The sequence below is a fragment of the Camelus dromedarius genome, chromosome 11 (genome assembly GCF_036321535.1).
Source record: "Camelus dromedarius isolate mCamDro1 chromosome 11, mCamDro1.pat, whole genome shotgun sequence".
NCBI lineage: Eukaryota > Metazoa > Chordata > Mammalia > Artiodactyla > Camelidae > Camelus > Camelus dromedarius.
Window position 1 is genome coordinate 43,633,767 of NC_087446.1, and position 24,010 is coordinate 43,657,776.

General features: G+C 39.1%; 1 protein-coding gene across 1 annotated transcript in view; it reads right to left on the reverse strand.

Moving 5' to 3' along the window:
* The window catches only part of HMGA2 (high mobility group AT-hook 2), a 130,443-nt gene that overhangs the window by 101,052 nt on the left and 5,381 nt on the right, over nucleotides 1–24,010 (reverse strand). Inside the window, exon 3 of the mRNA XM_031462792.2 lies at nucleotides 16,228–16,278. Within this exon, the coding sequence (XP_031318652.1) occupies nucleotides 16,228–16,278 (51 nt within the window). The remainder of the gene's footprint in view (nucleotides 1–16,227; nucleotides 16,279–24,010) is intronic.

Genomic DNA, 24,010 nt, shown 5'->3' on the forward strand with positions numbered 1-24,010 from the left:
TGATTCAAAAGTAAGCTTCTGTTTATATAAGATCATTGTAACCATCCAAAATAACGTCACTTGTAAGTCATGATTTTTTTTCCCCATTTTACTTTGCCGACAGGAAAAGTATTAGTCCAAAGAGGAAAAGAAGCACTTTATATGCTGTGACACAGGTGGGATTTAGGCTCCAATAAGACAGTGGCAACAAAGACAGTAAACGTATTCGCTACCTGGTTGCCATAGTGATCAGATTTATAGCTTTTTGCTCATTGGTTATCCTGTCCCAACATCATCATCATCATCATCATCATCATCATCAATTTTGGTCATCTGATCAAACACTCAGATTCCAGGAGTGGAACACAACTGACCCTGGTCATTCTCTAATTTAACATCCATTATTTGAGCTATCTGCAAATCCAGTTTTTCTCAGACTGGAATACAGACTGGAGACACCTAGCTGGTGAGGCAGCCTGCCCATCTGCTTAGTTGTTTGCACCTCAGTACACTTTTGCTCTGTGTGTGTGTGACAGACAGCTACAATTATTATTATTTTTAAATTAGGGAATGTAATGCTATTGAGCCATTCTCGAATGTGGATATTCCTCAAAGTCTCAAGGTAACAGGACTCTACTACAGTTCATTCTAGCCACGGGGCCAGATAACCAGAGCACAATTCACAGGACGTTTCCCCCAGTGAATATCTGTCCTTGTGGACACTTAAAATCTGTGCGAAACAGATTTCCAGGGGGAAAAAGGCATTTATCCACAACCGCAGGTCTCTGGAGACATGTTTCAGTCTATCCCAAGAGAGCAAACAGGTACTCAAATCAGCCTGCTGTACGTGGCCTCGGGAAAACAGGTGTGTTACACGCCTAGGCCACCTCTTTGCTTCCTGGCCTCTGAAATTGGCAGAACTCTCAACACAGTACAAAAGCATAAGTTACTCCAGGCGAGTAGTCAGCTGTGTGCCAAGCCCACCTATGATTTGGCCTGGGCCAGCCAGCCCTTTCTAATGAGGGAGTGTGAAAGAGTAACTGCACAGCCACAGACAGGAACCATGGGCCAGATTTCCACTCTCCGCCTCCCTCCAGCCACACAAGGTTCTTGTGTATTTAGAAGCGAAGGCACATCTTAATGTCTGTCATCACGGGTGTGCTGAAAACTCTCATGTAACTTCCAGTCCTAAAAAAAAACACCTCTGGTGGTGGGCACAAGAATACACAGGTGGTAAAATTCGGCAGGGCTTAAAACACACACACACACACACACACACAAACACACACACACACACACAAACAAACACAAAAACACACACACACAAACACAAAAACACACACACAAACACACACACACACAAACACACACACACACACACACAAATGTGTACACACGGAAGTGGGGAAGTGTGAATGTGAGAGGTGGGTCGTGCTCAGATCACGTCCCAGTTGAGAGGCTGTCCTATAGTTTCACAAAATGCCATCACTGAGGGGAAACCTGGCAGAGTTGTCCAAGGGGGTTTTCTGTATTATTTCTTACAACAGCATGTGAATCTGCAATTCTCTGAATTAAAAAGAAAAATAGGATATATTTGCTGGAATTTACGTAAAGGAGAAAGGGCAAAAAAGAAAAGTTTTTATTAAAAAAATACATACATGTGTAAGGCTATCAGAAGCTTCCTTTCTAGTGTGACGGTTTTCCTATTTAGAAATTTGGAAACAATGTGGGGGGGGGCTCCCTTCTGACCTTTTTCGGGGGGAAGAGGGAGGTTAATAAAATCCCAACAATGTTGGTAGAATACAAAGTATCTCAAAATATGTACCCCCGTCAGCTATTTTTTGTATACCGAATACTTCCAAAATGTCACACTGTTATCCATAGTTTATCAATTGTGCATTAAGTTAAAACTCATGAATCCCAGAAGAGATCTTTTTATGATTCATGAGCATGGGAAGCCTGCTGTAAACCCAATGCAATCATCTTCCCTAGACTAACTAAAGCATCTGGAATTACATTCCCACACATCTGCCTCAGCTCTCACTGTGGATTTTAATTGGGTAGTCAAAGGCTATGGTGGTGTTCTCAAATTTGGACATTCCTATTTGAGGTCCAGAGAGAGACAGGAAAAGTCACTGAATTTATTGAGCGCTTACTATGTGCCAAGCACTGTGTATTGAGCTGCTGAGACCAGGAAGGGTGGGACCCGTGTGTGGTGAGGGTACAGGCTCATGCCCCAGACATGACATCACACCACCACTCTGCCCACTCAGAATCACTGACTTAGGAGGCCAAAAATGATTACATGATTCCATGGCTAAGGTCACAGACAGCCATGGAGGAAAGGGCCCCAGAAAAGCAGCATCTACAAATCCTAAATGGACAGCTGGGTCACTGTGGCTAGTTTTATTGGAATACAGAAACGTGTAAAGTAATCAACAGGGCTATTTAACCAAATTCCACTCTCTACTACTCAAACTTAAGTACTTTGAGCCTCATAATTAAACTTGAGACAAAACTGAATTGAGGCAACAAAATAAAAGGATTACTACCATATAAATACGGGGAAAAGTTCTTGTTTCTACAAACTCTAACTTGTATACTCAACAGATTTAAAAAATGAAACCAACAGAACATGGAAATATTCCCTTAAACCTTGCTGTGTCCCCTACTGCCTGGGATCCCTGTAATCTCCAAGGTCACTTCCACTCTAATAAGCAATCTGCAAAGTCCCAAAGTTCCCTTCTGGTTCAGACGAGTTTGACCACGCCATTCTTCCGTTGGGAGCTTGGCAGCGACTTTCTCAGGTCTAACAGTCCTCTCCTTTCATGTCCATCACTGGAGAGATCTTCGCTGCTCATTTACCCCTCCTGGGTCACTTCACGTCCTTATTCCCACTTGGACCACCTGGCCCTCTCTTTACTCACCTCACTCTGCTTATTGATTCAGTCCCTCTGCACACAAACTCAATCCCTGTAATGTGGGAACTGTTTTAATACGTGTCTGTCATACATCTGAAAGTTGTCAGTTTTCACCTCCCAACCATAAGAGCCGATGAAAGTGGAAATGGAAAAAGAGCAAATGCCTCGTAACTGCTACACAGAATAAGAGTGAGGCTGAGGACGGTGACCTGTGTTTTTAAAGTTACAGAAATAACAAGACCAGCCTCACTCCCACTGTTGTAAAGTAGTGAACGTTAACTGCTGATTATCTTTTCGTCTATCACCTTATAATTGCGTGGCGCTTTGTGACTTATAAATTATTTTTTATGTTATCTTCACTTCAAACCAGAGAGGAAGGCACAGATGATATATTATCCCCACCTTACATATGTGCAAACAGGCCCAGGGATGTTAAGTGACTCGTTCAAGGTCAAATAGCTAGAAATTCATTAAGTCGGAAAACAAGTCAGAGACGTCTTTCATCGCAAACCTAGCATTCCATCCACCACACCATCTGCAGTCTCATTTAGAACCATGATTAGTAGACTAAAGAAAAACAGGACATAGAAAGATCTGGGCATGTTACTGTGCAAAAAGGAAAAGTGGACTTAATAAATTCTCACAGGTTTTAACAATAATGATACAAGATACCAGACTTTAAGCCTTTACCAGGAACTGGACAATTTAGCTAAAACTACAAGGGAAGAATTATTAGCCTCATGTTACAAAAGAAGACATTTAGGCTCAGAGAGGTAACAACGGCCGAAGGTCAGTAAGTGACGAGGTACAGACTCAAACCCAGATCTGTTAGGACCCAATGTGTGTGTACACTTCCCGCTGCCCCAAGTGGAAAGGTTTATTTTGAAAAGGGACCTACCAGATGTTCTCTATCACCATTAAGAACAAGACAAGAGGAAATGAACTGAAAACCGTATAAGGAGAAATTTAGGTTGAACGTCTTAAGACCCTCCTGTCACAGGCGGGGTGATTAAACTTGCACACCATTACCAAGGGTACTCATGAAATCTCCTTCCTAGACAGCTTTCTCACATTTATAAAAATTTTCTACCAAAGATACTTTCAAGGCTGTTAAGTAAATCAATCCACAGGTTTTCTCGGACTCAAAAACCTCATAAAAAGATAAAACCACAAACTAAGACACCTACATTTTCACACAAGTTCAAAAAGCTGTGTTTGCCTTATGGATATAAAATGTCCGCTTCTCAAATGGCGGTCTAAAGTCTTATTGTAACATATTACTTAAAACAATAGCAAATAGTAATGCTGAATACACACCATATTTTAATAATCTTGGACAAAAAACTTTTTTTAAGCCAAAAAAAATTGCAGTCATAAGGGAATTCTTCATCCTGTGACCATGTAAGGCCAAGCCTTCTCACACTATACAATCTGTGTACCCTGAGCATCCTATTAATCCCATAATGTACGTAAACCCACTTGCTTTATCACAGCAGGAAACTATGTGGTACAAAATAAGTCTGACCTACTTAGTCCCCTGTGAATACCACAAGGAACCCCTCGCTAAGAGCTTTTACAATGCAAGCAAGATCATAGCGAAATCTTGTTCCTGTAACCACCAAAAAGGGTCCCAGCTCATCTCCACTGGGATCAGTGATTTAACAGCAAAGCAGGTTAGCATTATGTATTACACAAAATGACCATTTTATTGTTTATAAAATTACGGAGTTTAAACCGATTTTGTGTGGCTCACCAATTGTCTAAACAACACGCAAGCCAACGCATAAAACCCCGAGCCTGGCTGATTCACTGATCAATTTTTGTGTCCACAAGAGAAGTAGGTTACCCCTGGAAGAAACGCATAACTAAATAAAAACACGGGACCCACTGCTGTTTTGGTTTGATAACCTGGAAATGAGCAATCTAAATGGCAAGTCCAAACGCGATGTCAGCGCACTCTACACCATTGCTCTGAAAGGAGTTATAATCAGGAGAATTGGGGTTGGAGATGAATTCATTTTCACACCATACATGTAGGAAATACATGGTCCAACGATAAGAAACGAGAACAAAGGATGTAAAAATCAAGCTTTACGTACTCCTAGAAGAGACATGTAAAACTGAGTAAGGGGGCACGAGAACGAGCATGTTACAGGGTGCGCAGCCCAGTGTCACAAGCACGACTTCCTGCTCACTGGATGTCCGTCTCTCAAGAGAATGGGGACCACAGAGATGGTCATGTTTACACTTTCCCGCTTCACCCTGCAAAGGCTTCATCAAAATCCACTGGGGAATTTCGAGAACATTAAAGTGGGGCCATCTGAGAGAATAATGGCAGGAAAGAAAATGTACGAACTGAGGTTGTGTAATACGGACATTAGACTCCGGGATCACCTTCTGACATGAACTGGGTGATAGATGTCTTCTCTGATACCAGAACCATTTAGAACAGGGAATGATAAAAACTGCAAAACAAATGGTATTTTATAGAACATTATCAGCTAGAATCTTATGATTCCCTGTTCTCCCACATAGCATAATTCTCTCACCTCCCTGAGCTTTGGTGCTTCCTGTAATAGGGTGCTCCCTCAAGACTGGAAATATTTGGATTGTCTGGAAACTTGGCAGACCTGCACTTCCTTTATTGGTAATGTTAATGCTTAAACTTCTAAGTTATGTGACATTGCTACCTATGTTATTCCAACTGTGAAGTCCTTATTCCTATAGTGACGTCAACCTAGGCCATCAGGTTCCCCCCCCGAGGAATCCCTGGCTATAAACCCCACTGCTTTATGTGTCACTTTAAGTGCTTCAAAATATCCTCGAAACAAGTCAAAGAAGCAAATAGTTATTAACTGAGTTTCCTCTTGTCTTTATTTTCCTGTTAATATTAAAAATTGGGAGAAAGGAAATGAGAGACAGGCAGCTGAAATGAATTTTTGTAGAAAAAAATTAGAAACTACCTCTGAAAAATATTTTGTGACGTTTTTGTCCACAAAGCTTTCGCCTGTTTTTCTGATGATCCGAAGCTGTGACAAAAATTCTTTTAAGGTACAGCCCTAGGGTCTATTTTGGAAAGCAGAATGCTATTTCCAGGAGTGAGGGAATGGAAACACTAACACAGGGCAAGGCATTCAAAGTCTGTATTGGGCCTGGGTGATAGCGGCTCACAGCTTACTTCTTAAGTGGAAAGGCATAAGCTGGAATTCAAATTTATTATAAACACCGCTTTGATGCCTACAGGTTGTACTTTTAACCCTTGCGTGGCCTCTTTGAAAATACAAATCACTACATTAAGAAAAAAAAAAAAAGCCAAAGAATGCAATTCAAATCCACATTCACGACTGGAAACCAAAATTGAAAGGGTATACTTTATACACACTGATGAAATTCTGTCATTCTGTTCAACATTTAAGTCCTGCCGTGGGCCTGAAACTGTACGAACACCAGAGGCCTTGATTTATTGAGTGCTTGCCACACGATGAATACCATTTTGTGATGGCTTCTTATTTAATTCTTACAAAATAATCCTCCGAGACGAGAACTGTTATTACCCTTTGTTTTACTCACAGGGAGACTGGGCTGGAGCAACTGGCCTTGATAAGCTGATAACGGAACCCTGGCAGTCTGAGCTCTGACATCACTTTGCTGAATTCCTTCCTATGTCCCAGGTGCCGAGGGTAAAAACATAAATGCCATGTGCTCTCTACTCTCAAAGAGCTAATTTTTAAATATAAATGGTAGCACCGTTCAGAAATATTAAATAGTACATAATCAGGTTGTTTTAACACCTGGTGATTTTTAAATTATTTGAGAAACGTACATTATATTCAGCACGAACAAAGAGGAAAAACGAGACCCACATCCCACATAGGGTGACCTGGTGAGAATTACCCTGGTCTTTGTGGTTCCCTTTCCCTTTTTTTTTTTTTCACTTTTAAAAACTTCATTTTTAATGAAAAATTTCAAATGCATAGAGAAGGTAAAGCAAAAGTTTAATAAACACCTAGATTTACCCTTAAACCCACCACCTAGATTTAGTAACTATTAATATTTGTAGTGCCATATTTGTTCCACCTCTGTCTCTGTATGTAAGCACATTAGTATTTTTTTTTCCCATCCTCTTTTTGGATCCTGTATCTGACTATCTTTTTAAGTCTATCTTAACAAGATAAAATTGAACTATTTTGATAAATCAAGTATGTACACACCGGATACTAGCCTGGATATTTGCAGTGGTGATAATGAGAGAATATATAACTCCAGGCCCACTAGTACAACTAATTCACACGTTATATACGTAGCTAAATTGGAATAATAATATAGAGTTATCAAGATTGGGAAAGAAACAGAATCACTTCTATGGAAGGACTCACATTCTAAGAAGCTCAAAATCCTCGAACACTGGAGTTTAATTTTCCCTCACAATAGTAGTAACCTAATGGGCAGGTATCAGGTTTCCTTTTTGGTCGTAAGCACCCCAAAGGCAGCCCCCACCTAGCTTGCTGGCCTCTACATTCCCAGGACCTAGCACAGGACCTGATCCATAATATTGCCAGAAGTCTTTAGCAAAAGTTTAGACAAATGGAAAATCACAAAATCAAAGCGCCTCGGAATTGGAGCCCTAGGGTTTAAATGGTACAGCCAAGCAAGAGACAAGCAAACAAACGAGTGAACAAAAGTGTTTAAGTTTCCTCTTATTTCCACGTTGTCCATCTTACATGCTGAGCCTTCTGTACAATATTATGTTCAAGGAGACCCTCGAAGTACATTTTCTGGGTTAATGCATTGAAACCACATCACAAAGTGATGACATGGCTTCCCTTGGTCCTACAGCTAGGGTTCGCTTTATGATCTTCTAACGCCTCAACAGGATGCGTTCTGCTTCATAAGGCAATCTCCATTTGCCTGAATTTGAAGAACTGTCATCCACCAACCTGAGTCTAATATGAGAGCAGACAGTGCAATTCTTCCGGCTTTGATCCAGGGGCAAAGGCCTGCTAAACCAAGCTTGATCTGCAGTCACTCATCAATACTAAGGAAACAGAAAAAGGAGACTTTGCTTCCTATAGCATCTTGAAAAAGGTGTCTTCCTTCTAAAATCACATGTATATAACAATGAATAAACAAGGAATAAAAACCAAATTTTATAGTGTCATGGCTGCACTGAATGACTCCGAGGATGGGGTCCGGGGGTAGCCTGGATGTATCCAATCGACAGATAATCTGAAAACCTTATGTCTGCCTTTACTCCCAGCCTCCTTCCAACCAAGCCTTTTACCAGAGTTGACCCCCTGTTCCTGGCCCTGCCCCCCATCTGGTGGAGGCGCTAATGAGCAGTGAAATGGCCAAAGGGCAGGCAGCAGCGGGGAGCGGGGAAAGCAAAGCAGAGAAGGGGCCAGGAGGCTGGATCCTCCACAAACCCAACAATCAGGCCCTGGAAAACACAGCTGGTTGTAGCCCTCCAGGTTTTTGTGTTTTATAGCTCCAAATGCTCGACAGCCGCTGGTCATGGATAGAATGTTCCCGCTGGGTACTTCAGCGGGAGAAAACGGGTGGGTAAACTGAGTGACCTGCCTAAAGGTACACAGCTGATCCAAACAGAGTCTTTATCTCAGTCCAGAGAGGAAGCACGGCAGGCTTGATTTAACCCTGTCGGATTGAAATTTTGCCAAAAATAGTGAAATATTTGTGTCAACTATGGAAGAGTAGACTCAAGAATTCCTTGGTTGAAAAAAATCTTAAAATAAAAACAGATTCCACTCTTAAAAACAGAACCAAAATGTTCTCCTGAAATATGTGGTAATAGTTTTAACTATCTTACCTAGTAAAAAAAAATATGGCATATTAGTTTTATTTATATATGATATATGGGTTTCCAATGTTTTAGAAATATTTACTGCCATCCATAAATACTCAGATCTGGGAAAGCATAGGTAAATACGTGTATGGTAGTATGGATAAAGTCTTAAATACACTTACTGTCATATAAAATGGTCACTAAATTTCATAGTACCTGTCATGTAATTACAGTGAAATTGAGGTAACTATCTTAGCCAGAATTTTTCTGAACTGATTGCTTTTGTTGAGAAACAGGACATTTATCTGAACTGCCTCCTGTTTACTAATCTGCCACTCAACCACTAGTGGGAGAAAAACATATTCTTCCTTGATTATAGTTTAATGAGGACACAAGGCTACTGTGGTACTGTGGGAGTGTCACTGGTGCAGGGGACCCCAAGGTTGATGTCTGTATAATCCTGAACGGTCAGGATCTGGTTGAAGCAGGTCATGCCAAACTGAAATGAATGACCAAGTTGAGCTGGTTATCAATCTCTTTGTTAAGGATATCATTAACTGAATAATTAAGAACAGCATCTATATTGAAACAAACAAAAAAGAGAGTGACTCAAAATACTAAGGATCAAATCCAATTCTTGTCTTCTGAGTATGATTCATTTATTAGTGTTTTCATATTTAATCTTGCAATTTTAAATAATCATTTTAGTGAATTTTGCAGTAAGCTCTTTAAAAAAAATTAACTTAAGTCACTTCTCCCCACAAATTTCTATGAGGGTTTGCAAAAAACTCCATTTTTATCACAAAATATTGCAAAGAAGATAGTTTCAGAAAATAGAGCTTGCCAATTTTGAACACATTGTTAGCATCAGAAAAACTGTATTTAAATTACTAAGCATATGTCCAAAACTCATGTGCTTTAGAGGAAGCATCTCCCGGTTTTTAATGCATGCTGTTATTACAAGTTTCCAAGGGAAAATGGTTCTGTCTTCACACACTCCATTAGTAGACAGTTTTTGATGTTCTATCAAAGTCATTTCTTTCCCTCTGACTCCAGTAAAAAGTTACAATTATCTGCAATATGCATTATTGGATATTCCTTTCTAAACATCGAAGAAATAGTTTCAGTTTAAACAAAGCAAGTGTTAAATTACAAATGGCTAAAAGTTTTTTTTTTTTAAAGTAACAAACATCTGGAGAGGAAAACTAATGGAAATGAAAACCTAATGTTTTAACTTCAACATTAGATTTCCAGGTTCCTCAATGCATCGATGCTTGGGATCTTTAGAAGGAATCCAAAGAGTTTCAATTAGTCTAGTTGTAGTAAGTTTCATTCTGATTTAGTTGCTCCTAATTGATCTTTAAATCATCACTTAAGTTTCTAGATTTCTACAAACTTAGAAAAACAAAGAGCTCTTGTTGCCTATCTAAATTTCTCACAAGTCTGATTGACAAATGAAATGACATCACTTTCCTGTGTGTCACAAGCTCTTTAATAAAAGAAAGACAACTGTCCCCCAAAAGAGATGGAATGGAAATGCATTGTTTTAAATCGACGCACTGCACACACCCCATTACCAAATAAAGAGAATCAAGCAACCCAAGAAAACAGCTGGGGTTTGTTAGTAACTTTCTAGTGACCAATTGAAGTTAAGCTTCAGCATCTGGTCCTTGGGTCAATTTCTAGGTCAATCTCAGTATCTCCAGAATGATTTTTTTTTTCTCTTTAAAAACCATTAATTCATATTGGAGAGTATTTCCCTTCTGTTGTTAATTTCCTTTCTCATAAAGATATTCTGAAAACAAAACACCTTAAAAACATCCCTGGTTCCCACTGACTTACTCTTTATTATTTCGTCCTTGCGTCTTTTCCTCCAGAAGCACTAGCTGCTTCACTAAGCAACATCTGGATGGAGCATTTCACATGCAAGGTTGACATCTTTATGATTTCATTGTATTCTTGAGCCTCAGCTCCACTCTCTAAAACTTTTCCCATATATTTTCCATCACTAAGTCAGTTACATGATCAGCTCCTTTCTAAGGCAAAAATCAAGAAATGCAAATCAATAGAAAACACCTAGAGTCAGTTGCCAGAAGGGCTCACTAAAGGAATTCTATAGAGGTTCAGAGAACTCAGAACATCTCTGCATGTGCCCACTGAGGGAAACAGCAGAAATGCTACTTTTTACACTGATGAACAGCACATGACATCAGATCTCTGCAATTATATGAAAGGCTTATAAGCTGCAGTCTAAATTTTTTTCTTAATTGCAAATGGATTTAAAATATACTTTTGTATTATTTATAAGCAATTCTTAAACCTGATGATATTCAGTATAGATATACTGAAGACACAATGATACCACCAAGGGTACCTGGTGAGTTTGATGCGTAACTGTCACCTCACTCCATGTATAACCACAGGTAGCTAGAAGTCATTAGGGTTTAGGCTGTTGGTGATATCTACATAAAAATATATAGTGGAATTAATAATAGCATCCAACATTTACTGAGCATTTACTATGTGCCAGGCCTTTTATTAAGCCCTGTGCATCATTACCTTATTTATGACTCATATAACTCTATGAGAAATGTACCACTCTGCCCACCTTTTTAAAGATGAGGAAACTGGAACTTTAAAACTGAAAACAGAGCTATCACATGACCCAGCAATTCCACTCCTGAGTATTTATTCAAGAAAACACAAAAACACTAATTTAGAAAGATACACACACCCAATGCTCATAGCAGCATTTTTTTTTACAATAGCCAAGATATGGAAGCATATCTCTAAGTGTACATCAACAGAAAAATAGAGAAAGAAGATGCAGTTTACATATACACAATGGAATATTACTCAGCCATAAAAGAATGAAATTTTGGAGGATATTATGCTAAGTGAAATACAGAAAGACAAATATTGTGCTATATCACTTACATGTGGAATCTAAAAAATAAAACAAGTGAATATAACAAAAAAGAAGCAGACTCACAGACAGAGAGAAGACAGTGGTTACCAGTGGGGAGAGGGAAGGGGGGAGGGGAACGAGAGGGGTAGGGGACTAAGAGGTACTAACTACTACATATAAAATAGATAAACTACAAGGATGTATTGTACAGCATAGGGAATACAGTCAATATTTTATAATAACTATAAACAGAATATATATAACCTTTAAAAACTGTGAATCACTATGTCATACACTTGTAAGTTATGTAATATTGTACATCAACTGTACTGCAACAAAAAGAATTTAAAAAATAAAACATTTTAAAAAGGTCATATAACTTGCTCAAGAGTCCAGTTAGTAAAGGGATAGACCAGAATTTGAACCCAAGCCCCCGCAAATCCAGATCCTGGGCCCCCAACTCCAAGACCAGCAGAAAAGTCAGGTCCCACTTCTCCCTCCTTCTTTACCTCTCACCTCCTCCACAACAAAAGATGTGAAAGTCCGAAGTGGCTCATCAAAATAATAGATCTGAAGTCTAGTTCAGGCTTGGTAGGGGTGTAGGGTGCAAAGACAACGGGGAATAAAGTAAACAGTAGAAGTGCTCTTAACCAAAATCTAGTTAATGTCCTCACTGCATTAGTCAGCACTCTGTCCCCTGCAGAAGCAAGACTGGCGCAAACTTCTCTCCCACATCTACGTGCTTTTGCTCAATCAGCTTTGGAGTAACCTACCAACCACCAATTCCAGTTACAGCAGATGAGAGGGTTATACTGTAGGTATCTTCTTTCAGGCCTCTTATATGACAACATAAAATGTACAAGACTTCTTTTTAAAAGCCAAAGAACTTTAAAACAAAACAACCCAGAAGAATAAAAGGGGAGCAATCTGGCTTTTAGGCCCTGTACCTAGTAAATCCTGTCAGTTCAAAAATACATCTCTAATACAAGGAAATCAGTGAGTGACATTGTTGGAAAGAACTGAACTCACTATAAAGTACAAGGCTCATTTCCTATGGAAAATGCAATAATTTATTTCTTTAGTACAAGCTTTCCAGTAAAGAATGCCATTGAACTGAATGCCTTGCTGGGACTGGCTGCACCCTCTACCCAACAGCATATACACAAGTGAAGAGGAAACACGCTGTCTAGAAAAAAATACACAATTTCCTTTTATTTCCTTTCCTAAGTAGAACAACTCTTCTTTGGGGAACAAATCGGGGTCTTGTAACAATTCACTACACAATATTTTCCATTCTCACAGCCAGTAAAAATTAAAAACCACAAGGGTCAATGAGGATGGCCCAGTTATTCCCAGAAAGGCAAGGGTTTGTGTGGTGGGTGCCTCACTCAGGCTTCTCATCCAGCATGAATATCAGATGCCTGGAATCCAGATCCATTGAGAAAAAAGGATCCATTGAGAAAAAAATATATAGAGAGATCCTTTAATTATTACATATTTTATTCCAGCTGGGCTGAAACATCAGCCATGTGAGGATGAGTGGTGGGAAATAAAGACATAAAGAGCGGTGGGTGCAAACTGTGGGGACCTCCAAGAGCTAGGAAAGGGTGTAACCAATTCAGCAGCCGGCTGTGGGACCAAAGGGAGTTGCTAAGAAGAGCACTGATGTGACTATACCCTATGGTTTAACTTGCAAACAGGATAGAACAGCCAAGGGCAGAAAAGGTGAAAGGTGGGAAGACCAGTTAACCGGCAAGATCTGGAACTTCAGAGTGCATAAAGGAGATGTGGTCCACATAGACAAAGGAATATTACTCAGCCAGGGGGAAGGAAAAAGTCCTGCCATCTGCATGGCTGGACTTGGAGGGTATTATGCTAAATGAAATAAGTCAGACAGAGAAAGACAAATACTGTCATGATACCACTTAGATGTGGAATCAAAAAATGCTAAACTTACAGAAACAGACATAGACGGTGGTTGCCAGGGGCTAAAGGGGTAGGCGGGTGGGGGAAATGAGAAAATGTTGGTCAAATGGTGCAACCTTCCAGTAATAAGTTTTGGGGATCTAGCATGGTGATTAGAGTTAACAATACTGTATTACATACTTGAAAGTTGCTAAGACAGTGTATCTTAGATGTTCTTACCACAAAAAAGGAAATGGTAATTATGTGAGATAATAGAGGTGTTAACTAATGCTCCCGTGGAAATCATTTTGCAGTAGATAAGTATCAGATCAACACACTGTATTCCTTAAACTTACACAATGTTATATGTCAATTATATCTCAATAAAGCTGGGGGCCGGGGAGGATGGGAAAGCCACACTTGGTGGAAGCTGTCATGCTGGTTAACTTTTGTTGTATTTTACTTACAATTTACTTCATTTCATTTTAGCAACATTAGTCTCATGACTTCAAAGAACTTATCTGTTTTTTATTATGCTGCCTATAAGAAAGTTTATTCAGGTTTTCTTACTGATGAGTTCAGTGTGATAAGATGTCCTTTCAAAGTTCTTTTGCTTAGAAGATGGCAGACGTATACTTGAGATGTATGCCAATGCCGACTTAGTCAGCAGAGCACTCACTAGGGTGCAATGGAAGCAGCACCTCTGACCTCTGAGACTAACTCAAAAACAGCCTTGCTTGCAGCTTTCTCCTCATTTGCCAGAACACTTTCTCTGGGAGCCCTGAGTGCATGTTAGAAGGCTACCCACCCTGAGACCACCAAGCTGGAAAGGCTATGTGTAGGGGTGCTCCAGGGGGCACCCCCAGATGCAGCCAGACTTCAAGCCAATTCTTCAAAAACACTAAGACACCTCCAGATTCTACCCAAACACAAGAGTTACCCCCAGCTGCGTGAGTTCTCCCAGCGGAGGCCCCAGACACCCTGAAGCAGAAACAAGCCTTTCTGTTGGGCCCCATTTATATTCCTGACCCAAAGAATCTATGAGCTTTTTTTTTTTTTACATTATTAAGTTTTGGGGTGGTTGATGAAGCAGTAACAGGTAACTAGAACCATATGTCCAACAAGAGAGGTAATAAACCGACTGGTTATGGAGCCTACACCTGGAATATGATATTTAGTTCTAGGTGGCATTGTTTCAAAGGACTGAAAAAGAAGCATGCCTCAGAGGAGAAAAGGAAAAACTGTTCCTTTATGGGAGAAAGTTGAAAGATCAGACATGGACAAACCACGAAAGAGAACAAAGGGTATATGTTAACTGTTTTCAAATATCTGAAGAGCTATCACAAGTAAAATAACAATTACTCTGGATATCCCCAGGAGGGAGGCTTAGGGACAGTGAGTGGAAGCTACACAGATTCAGATGGAAGAATTTTCTAACGTTCAGAGCTTTCCGGGAAAAGAAGAGGCAGCCTTAAGAGGTGGTGAGTTTCCTAACATTAAAGGTAATCAAGCAGAGTCTAGATGATCACCGCCTGGTGGGCTGGCTTGGGGAAAACTCATTTGTTGACCAGAGGTTGAATGAAATGCTCTTACTTTAAGGCTACACTGTAACAGTGAGATGTTTTTAATCTAAAGATCATCCCCATTTCCTTGTGCTAAAAAACCTAATCCCAACACATGTTCAGCAGAGGGAAAAAAAATACAAGATGAATAAGTCGAATGAAAGGCAATCCCAAAGTTTAAATAGAAAAGGATGCAGAATTTGAGCGGGGAGAGGAATGGCCAACTAACAGGAAAGGGTAATCCAGCAGAGAAGCAAAGGAACTGGAGAAAAAGGTGAAGCAGGAAGAACGAACCACGGAAGGGAGAAAAGGAAAGCCAAGATCGACCACAGATGATCCCAGGTGGAGAGGACGCCTTCATCTTTCTCGAGAAATGGTTTTATTCATTTTTAAGACTTTTTTCCTCTGTCAGTGGGAAAGACAGACCAGAAGAATATGGTAATAGAGCAGCATGAAGAACAAGGTTCAAAAGTAAAAACTGGCAGAGTTCTTCAGTGATCAGTGAATTCCTGGTCTCAAAAAGATACAGGACCTGTGTGCCCATGGGGTCCAGTGCGCTCGCATGGAAGCTGCTGTCGATAACGTCATATGTAAGAGTGACTACCGAGAAGGAAAAACTGGAAAGTAAAACCTGGTTTCCTAACAAAGCCAATGTGAAAAAGGAAAACACAAAACACCTCAAAAAAGGAGACGTGTCCAAAGCAGAGCCCCATCCAGGAAACAACAACAAAAAGAAACGAAAAGTAAGAGTTAAAAAGTTACCTCATCCACATTTCATCTGAATTTTATCACCATTTGTAATCACCTTCCAAGGTTTCATAATACCCTTTAACCTCAGTTACTCAGCCCACGGAACAAATCATCTCATTGTTACCCCATTTGAAGGAAGAGTGGAGACTCTTTTCATGTTGATAAGAGACAGAAAAGGGAGTCACTCCCAGGAAGGAGAAGTGTTTTGAGCAAACTCCTGGAGCCTGAGCGTAAGGAGCAGTGATATGTCGCTCACCTTAACCCTTTCACAGATTCATCAAACCAGGAGTTAGAAATCCACCGTATCGATAAAATAAAAGTAACTTTCCTTTAAAACAGAAATGCTTCATTACAAAAAAAAAAAAAAAAAAAAAGAACAGAAACTTTTATCTTATTACTCACCCATTTCCTAGGTCTGCCTCTTGGCCGTTTTTCTCCAGTGGCTTCTGCTTTCTGCAAAATGAAAACGGAAGTCATATCATTTCCTACCTGACATTATTTAAGTGCGGCACCAAGGGACAGATTTCAAGTAAGAATGTTCCGGTTTGCAGATGAGGTATTGAGACTGCTGTAATAATTTCTTTCTCCTTGAAGATTCATCTTCTCCATAAAGAGGTATCTATGCAACCCTCCCCCTAAAAGACTCCCCTGGAGTGATCTCTGAAATGCATGAAAATGCTTTTAAAAAGCCATTTTGCACTTATTTCTATCTGTAATAAAAAAAATTATTCCCACCTATCCATTATTACAAAAAGTAGCCTTTTAGAAAATTCTTAAATGATGGTTTTTCTTTCCATGTCGCAACTAAAGTTACAAAAATTAGCATTGATACATTACTGTACAATTTACAAAGCATTTCCACCTACATTGCTAGCCAAAAGCAAATCTAAATGTGAATAAAAATACATAAGCTTCTAACTCAAAAAAGCAAACATTTGCACACTTCTACGTAGTTAATTTCCTATTCCTTGCCCCAAACAATCACCTGTCAATCAGTTTGCCCAAAGCAGAGACGGGAAAAGAAGCAGGCAGAAATATCAATGTTTGCCCTTGAGATGGAAACTAGGGAGTCTAAAAGGAATAATTAGTAAAATTGTATATTATTAACAATTCCAGACTCAACACACACCTGACATGAATGTACTTCTCACTACCTTGAGAGTTTGTTTCTTTGCTTTACTTCACAGGAGATTTTTCTGGTGTCATAGTTGTTTTTCTCTCTTTTGAGTCAAAATTTAACATAATAATTTCCCTAGGTTTATCACCCCTATTCCTGTCCCCAAATACACTCCCCACCCCACATACACTACCTATAAAAAATACATGTTGATGATTTTCAGGATAAAGAAAACTTAGTACACACTCTTCTGTGTATGGGAATCATCTCAAGGCTATATGAACACAAAAATATAGGTAACCTGAACCAGAATGAGTTGTTTTGCATTTTATTTTTGTTACCTGGGTTAGCAGCCAGTAAGTACTTGGTACAATGATACTAAAATTACCTGTTATAACTGTCTACACTACCAGATCACTCTCCCTTCTCTCTTCAATCTGCCTGGTAAAAATAGATGGAGATAGATGATGATAGATAGATAGATAGACAGACAGACAGACAAAATAAACTTCAAGATTTCTCAACAAATATCTTCTTGAGCTGGCATTACTGTCTAACAAGTTCCAGGAATTAACCCAAATTTTGTATGATTACATTAGCTCACATTTATTGAGCATTTAAAATCTAGGCACTGGGCTAAGTCATGCACATGTGTTATTTCAATCTTTACAACAGTCTTATAAGGTAAGTATTATTATTTCTCTTATTTGGCAAATGAGCAACTTAGTCTTGGATAGGTGAGGTGAATAACTCAGGTCACACACAGAGCTGGTAAACGGCAGACCTGGGCTTTGAACCCAGTTCTGTTGGACTCTAAAGACTGGCCTCTCACCCTCCTAACAATGCTACCCTCTCTTAATATACATGCATTTAACGACTATTAAGGAGGTATTTAGTTAACTAGAATGGTCACTGGTTCAGCGTCTTCTAAGCATCAGATTTGGGCACTCCGAACCATCGTTTACTACTTTGAATAGCTCCACAAAGGAATCATTTATTGTCAGGGGTCAGTGGCCTTGTCGTACCTTCAGTTGTAAAGGCATGGATTAAATTATGTGAAAGCCAGGAATGCCCAGTGAATCACACACACCCTCTTTCTGGGTGCTATCTTAGGGAAAGAAGGAGGTACCTAAAGAGAAACACAGCCTCCACTTTGGAAAGTTTCAATCCAAGCCTCTGTTCTGCCATTTTAGCTTTATGACTTGGGGCAGGTCCCTGAAAACCTTAACTTGGTTTCAGGTGTGAAATGGAGATAGTGGCTCCTCTGGTAAGGAGCGAAGTGCCTGCCATAAACTCAGTGAATGTTCTTTCCCTCCTAACGAGATGGAACTCTTCAAGGGAAAGTTTTCCTTCGAGTCAGTCCAAACTTATAGAAGGTTCAGTCAATGCAAATATTCTATGACACCCAACTGTCGCCTTGCGAATGAGACTTTTAAGAAAACTCTGGCTAGTACATCGTGAATTACATGAGCACCAAATTCCCTAATACAGAAGCAGTGTCCGATTTAATCTTTGGGAGCAACTGTAAGCTGGAGCAGTTCACTCAGTAGTAAATTACACAAACACGGAAGATAGAAATCCTTTTTAATGGGGATGGGGATGGTAGGTGAGGTTGAGGGCAGGAGGCTACTGATCTGAGAGGCTAACAGCACTACACACCAGGCTTTTTGTACAGTGGTTATGTTCCAGGGGCCATGATGTGATCTGGGTGTATTTAAAGTCTGTTGAAGAGAGGGCTGTTTTCTAGAGCTGCATTTCAAAGTTAGAGAAAGCAAATCTCTCAAAGAGAGAGAAAGCCTTGCAAACGAAAGGACTTGACAATGAGCATCCCACTTACAAAAAGTCTATTCAAAAATAAAATTCACACCATTAACGAAAGGGCAAAATATCACCATTATCACTTGGACTTGTTAAAAGCAAACCTGCTCCTTGGTCTGGGGGCCAGTATACTTGTAAACTGAAACCCTCTTCTGAGAGGACCTCTAGAAGAAACACACTAGCTGTGCTGTGTGGCGTCCATCTGGGAGGTTTTCATTGTTCCTTAAAACCCACATTATTTAATCATTCTGATCAAACTTCACAAAGGCTGCAAAACCAGTTAGGATTTTAGTTTGTAAACCAGCATGGATCCAGGAATTTTACACTGTGTTTAACCCCCCCCCCCCCCCCCCCGTGTTTAAATGCTCTTCAGGATATTATTTTCCAATAGAAAACAAGCAAAACATTTTGGGAGCTTGTTTTGTTTTTAATATGTCAACATATGCAATATTCTGTAAGTGTCTATTTGGGTTTTCCTTCGCCAGAGTGGAATTTGGTTCCATACTACAAACCCATGTATGACTGAGACAATAACTTATTCTAAGTACTTACTGCTTATCTCAAGGTCGGGAGTGGGGGGGTGGGTTCAGAAAGAGGGTGAGAATTCTGCCATTTGTAGGAACTGAAATTTCAGACTATGACCAGCACTATTCTACTAATGTTTGCAACCATCATATGTTAAAAGTGTTATTTCTTCCTGGCTGGTCTTCATTCATTATTTTTGCCTTTGTAAAAAAGCTTAGATTCAGAACTGTATGTTTAATTTTAGAAGATGCTTTCGAAGCAAGCTCAGGAGGGTTGGGAAGAATGTTAAGTGAGAAATGTAATTATTTCTTTCTCTAGGAAGTTCTGGTGCTCCAGGCTCTTAAATGTATTCTGCATTTAAAAAAATTAAGAATGAAAGTTCATCTAGCAAATATAACCCTTGAACTTGGAAACAGTGCTTAGCACTACAGTCTGGTGCATAAGATGTGTTCACTATGTATTTACTGCATGAAGGAAGGAAAGAAAGAAACACTGGTGTTTATATCACATGCATGTCTTATTTCCCTCTCGCCATCAGAATTCTGTAGCTTGGTAGGGCTTTGGAAACCACTTCATCCAGCCCCCTTCATTTAACAAATAAAAAAAACTTCTGGATGTGCTATGATCTCCAAAGGCATAGCCTTCTGGTTTATTTGGGGGCCAGGAGTCTGTAGGTATGGGTTGCAGCAGGCACACATTTCCAGTCTCTTTGTAAGTTTGTAGGGAACTGCTCTCCAAAGATTTCTAAAAACCAAACTTTCAACTGCATTTCTGGTTACCGGAGATAACATAATCTACCTTGTGGCAAATATTTTGCAAGGTATTTGACAGCACATAGTAGTGGAAACATCAAAAGCTTTAGAGTTAGATTTGAACTCAAACCCAGGTTCTCCCATTTACTAGAGTTGAACATTAGGCAGTTGACATCTCTGAATCATAGTTTTCTCATTTGTGAAATGAAGACCTTCATGCCGACATCAGGGGATTAAAGGAGCTAATGTACAGGTAAGGTGCCTGACAAAAGCGACAGCATTTAGTAGGCAATCAACTGTAATTACTTAACTCCCTCCATATTTTTAAATGTTAGCCTTAAAAAGAGTACCTCCCAATTCTGAAAGCTTCCAATCAAAGTAACGAGTGATTTTCTGAGCATTATCTTACTTAAGCAGGGCAGCTACCACTTCTTCTGTTTAAGTGGGCACGTAAGCCATCTGCCCACATTCCTAAGTGGTAGAACTGAGACCCCCATCTGATTTTAAGGCATTAAAGAGTCTATTCTCCTGGGATATAGTCCCATATAAAATAAAGTATCCATGGCAGAATTTTTAAAAAACTGTCTGGGGGGAAATTAAGTGACTAGATAAAAGTGAAATCTTTCTAAGTTTCCTATAAAGGCATAGATAAGAGCTGAGATTGGGAACCAAGAACCATTATCCAATTCTGACTTCTGGGTCAGATTTATTTTAGATAGCTATTAATTTTTTGCTATTCTAAATGCTCACATCATATTTTCTATATACTGTGATAATGCATCAAAGCCAGAACTCCCTTACTCCAAACCAATCAGTGCATCTGCACACACACGCAAGAGCGCCAGGAAAACGTCTGGGTTTAGGATTACCTTGCTTTGTTTTCCTGTATCTTTATACACGTATTTTTAAGACAAAGACCCGCAGACCTAAGAGCTGATGGAGCCATCTGAAGAAGTATAGAAAGTCACATTTTATATCTTTCAGTTGTTCTTCCAAAAATATAAACAATGAAAATCACTGTGCACTGGCGTTAAAATCAACTGGACTTATCAATCACACTCAATTATTAAGGAATTCTCACCCTTACCTTTTTCCTAACCGAGTTTGTGAGTTTCCAAATTGTAAGTGCAGCCATTTTTAGTCTTTAAAAGATGTTACAAGTTTGCCATCACCTTACATTTTTCCAAAGGGAAATAGAAGTAAATTCTATCATCCTTTGTATTTAATGGTCATTCTACCCAAGGAAGTCCTTGTTGTCAACTCCCATGTTATTATTTACACACGCCTTCACCTATACAAACACCAAATTCAAGACAAGGCCAAAATGACAGGAAATGCTATTTTGAAAGTTTAAGAGCCTCCTCTTTCAACCTTCTCTCTACCTCTTTTGTAATCAGAAAAATCTATACCAATGATATGAGAGTTCATAGGGGTTACCTTCTGAGTAAACTGCTTCCTACATTCTCCTGGAGGGGAAAATGGCTGTGACTACTCCTTGCTAAATCAATTAGAAGATGCCATTCAGCATTATTCAGTGGATTAAAGCAATAGAGAATAAAGCAGCAGTCTAAAACATAATCAGTTCTCCAACTTTTTCCCCTGGTTGGCAGAACAAAAATCCAGAGCTAAAAATTTCAGAATTTAGGATAGTCAAATTCATTGTTCATCTCTGTGCCAAGCTATACGGTTCCAAAATGACCTCTGGAAACAGCAGGGAGTCAACTAACAAGATAAGATAGTTCTCAATGATTTAACTGACATAAAATGCTCTTCAGCACCCATCTATCCACAATAAAAAAGAACTGAAATGCAACAGAATACCAACCTGGTATGTTCTTTTAGCAAAATGATCTGTTAAGACTTTGAGATGAAATGAGCCAGATTTGTAGGTCAGTTGAAGTCATGAGAGGCTTTTGATGAAAAAGTCCAGAAGAATAACTACCAGAGAATGAGATCTCTGGGTCCCTTGAAGTAAAGCGGCTTCATAAAATAATCCAAATATATTTGAATCTCCCAAATTTGGATTGTAATCTATGATGACTCAAAGGCACTGTGAGATAGAATTTATTGATGCACAAAGGCTCAGTCCTCTACAGCAAAGTGAAGTGAAAAAAATGCACCGTTTAGGTGAGACAGCCTAAGAGACCGAGACGATGGAGACAACTGGGCTTTCCTTCATTCCACCTGACTGGATTCATCTGTACACTCAGATAGAACCCTGAGTCCCAGTGGAAATTATTGTCCATTAAAACCCAGAGGATACGAGTGACATAGAAGCCATAGGCTGGAGTTATGTGTCAACATCTAACACCACCTTTTCCTGATTTACCTATGATGATGCCTTTGGTTACTCTCCTCAACTGGACCCACTGCTTCCTATAAAAAATCCCGTCCTCACTCAGCATCTATGCTCTAACATTTATCTGCAATGATGATGAAAACCCACATTCTCTCATCCTAAAATATCTGTGTTTGGTGCCAGTAATGATTTGCGAAAAATCAACCACCTTTCTAGGAACATGATTAGAGGAGCACAAATCTGCCTTTGTAGTATGCAATTCATATCAAACCTTTTTTGTACAGGCAAATGGAAGATAGGAGTTAAATGTTTGCCTGAACACATTATTTGAAGTATACCTACTTTACCTAGATGATATATTTATTTTGTACTTTGCTCTCTAGTTCTCTTCATTAAAGTCAAAAGGTAGTTCAAGCAAATCTATGATACTATGAAGTAGGGTTATCTCACACCTGAAATCTTTTTTTACATGCAATTCCTTCTATTAAAATTTAATTCAATCTCAGAAAAAAATTTTTTTTTTCCTAAAAGTACCTGAAAGAGAACTGGCTTGAGACTTACAGATGAATTTGACTTGTGACCTTAAACACCAGAGAATTAGTGAAAGAAACCCCTCCAGTGTTCCCTCATGATTAAAAAGCCACAACAAAAACCCTCAACTAAACCTAAAGGAGATTATGTCTTTCTTCTCCCCAGGAGACATGTGAAAATACAAACTATTTCCATCCAGCACAAACAGGTGAGGAAAACAAAGCAAAATAAAAAGGAAATTAAGTGGCAACTGGTCACAGGTATATCTCAAACTAAAACATAAATAAAAGGGTCAAGACACCCATACACTGACACACACATACACGAGTACATTATTTATTCAGGAAAATATTAACTTCTGATTCCTTTTATTAAGATAACAATATGAAACTGGTTCAGGGATAAATTTTGAGCACTCAGATTGGTGTTCTTAGGAATGACTAGAATTGCTACATCAGAGTCATCATGGGAATTTGTCATAATGGAACAGAAGCAAATTGAAGAATAATTATTTTCTCTTCCAAAAGTTACAAGCACAACAATTTCTGCTTTTATAAATGTTTGTTTTATATATTATACAAATCAACTTTATACTGAATATGGCCTGAAATTAAAGTGATTGCTAATTTAGTAGCCTTCCACTTGGTCTTGAAACATTCCACATGCATTGTCAAGTTTCACACTGCTAATTTTCCAACAAGCAGTTTTGTTTTCAAATGCCCCAAGGCCAGTTACTGAGTCCCAATACAAACTTTGTAAGTAAAGAAACTCCAAGCAGCAAGAAATTTTAAACACACAACATCATCAGCATTCCAGTGTCCCCGCGTCTCCTCTCATTTTAGTGTTCTGTTCTCTTACATACTTACCAGTTTCTGTTATACATTTTCCATTTTGATGAATCTTGGTTTGCAGGAGAATTCCCAATTTATTAATCACAGAAGACTTCTTATAACTACCCTGGTCAGTCTAGCTGGGTATGTTCATCTTATGTGTTATAAACAATGTAAATTTTTCTAAAAAGGATTACTTTTCAAAATCCTAATAAAAATATGTTTCATTAGAGCAAAATATACATTGGACAAACAAATATATGTTTGATAATCATGTTTACATAGGGTAGTAGCAAACTCAATAAATACTGAT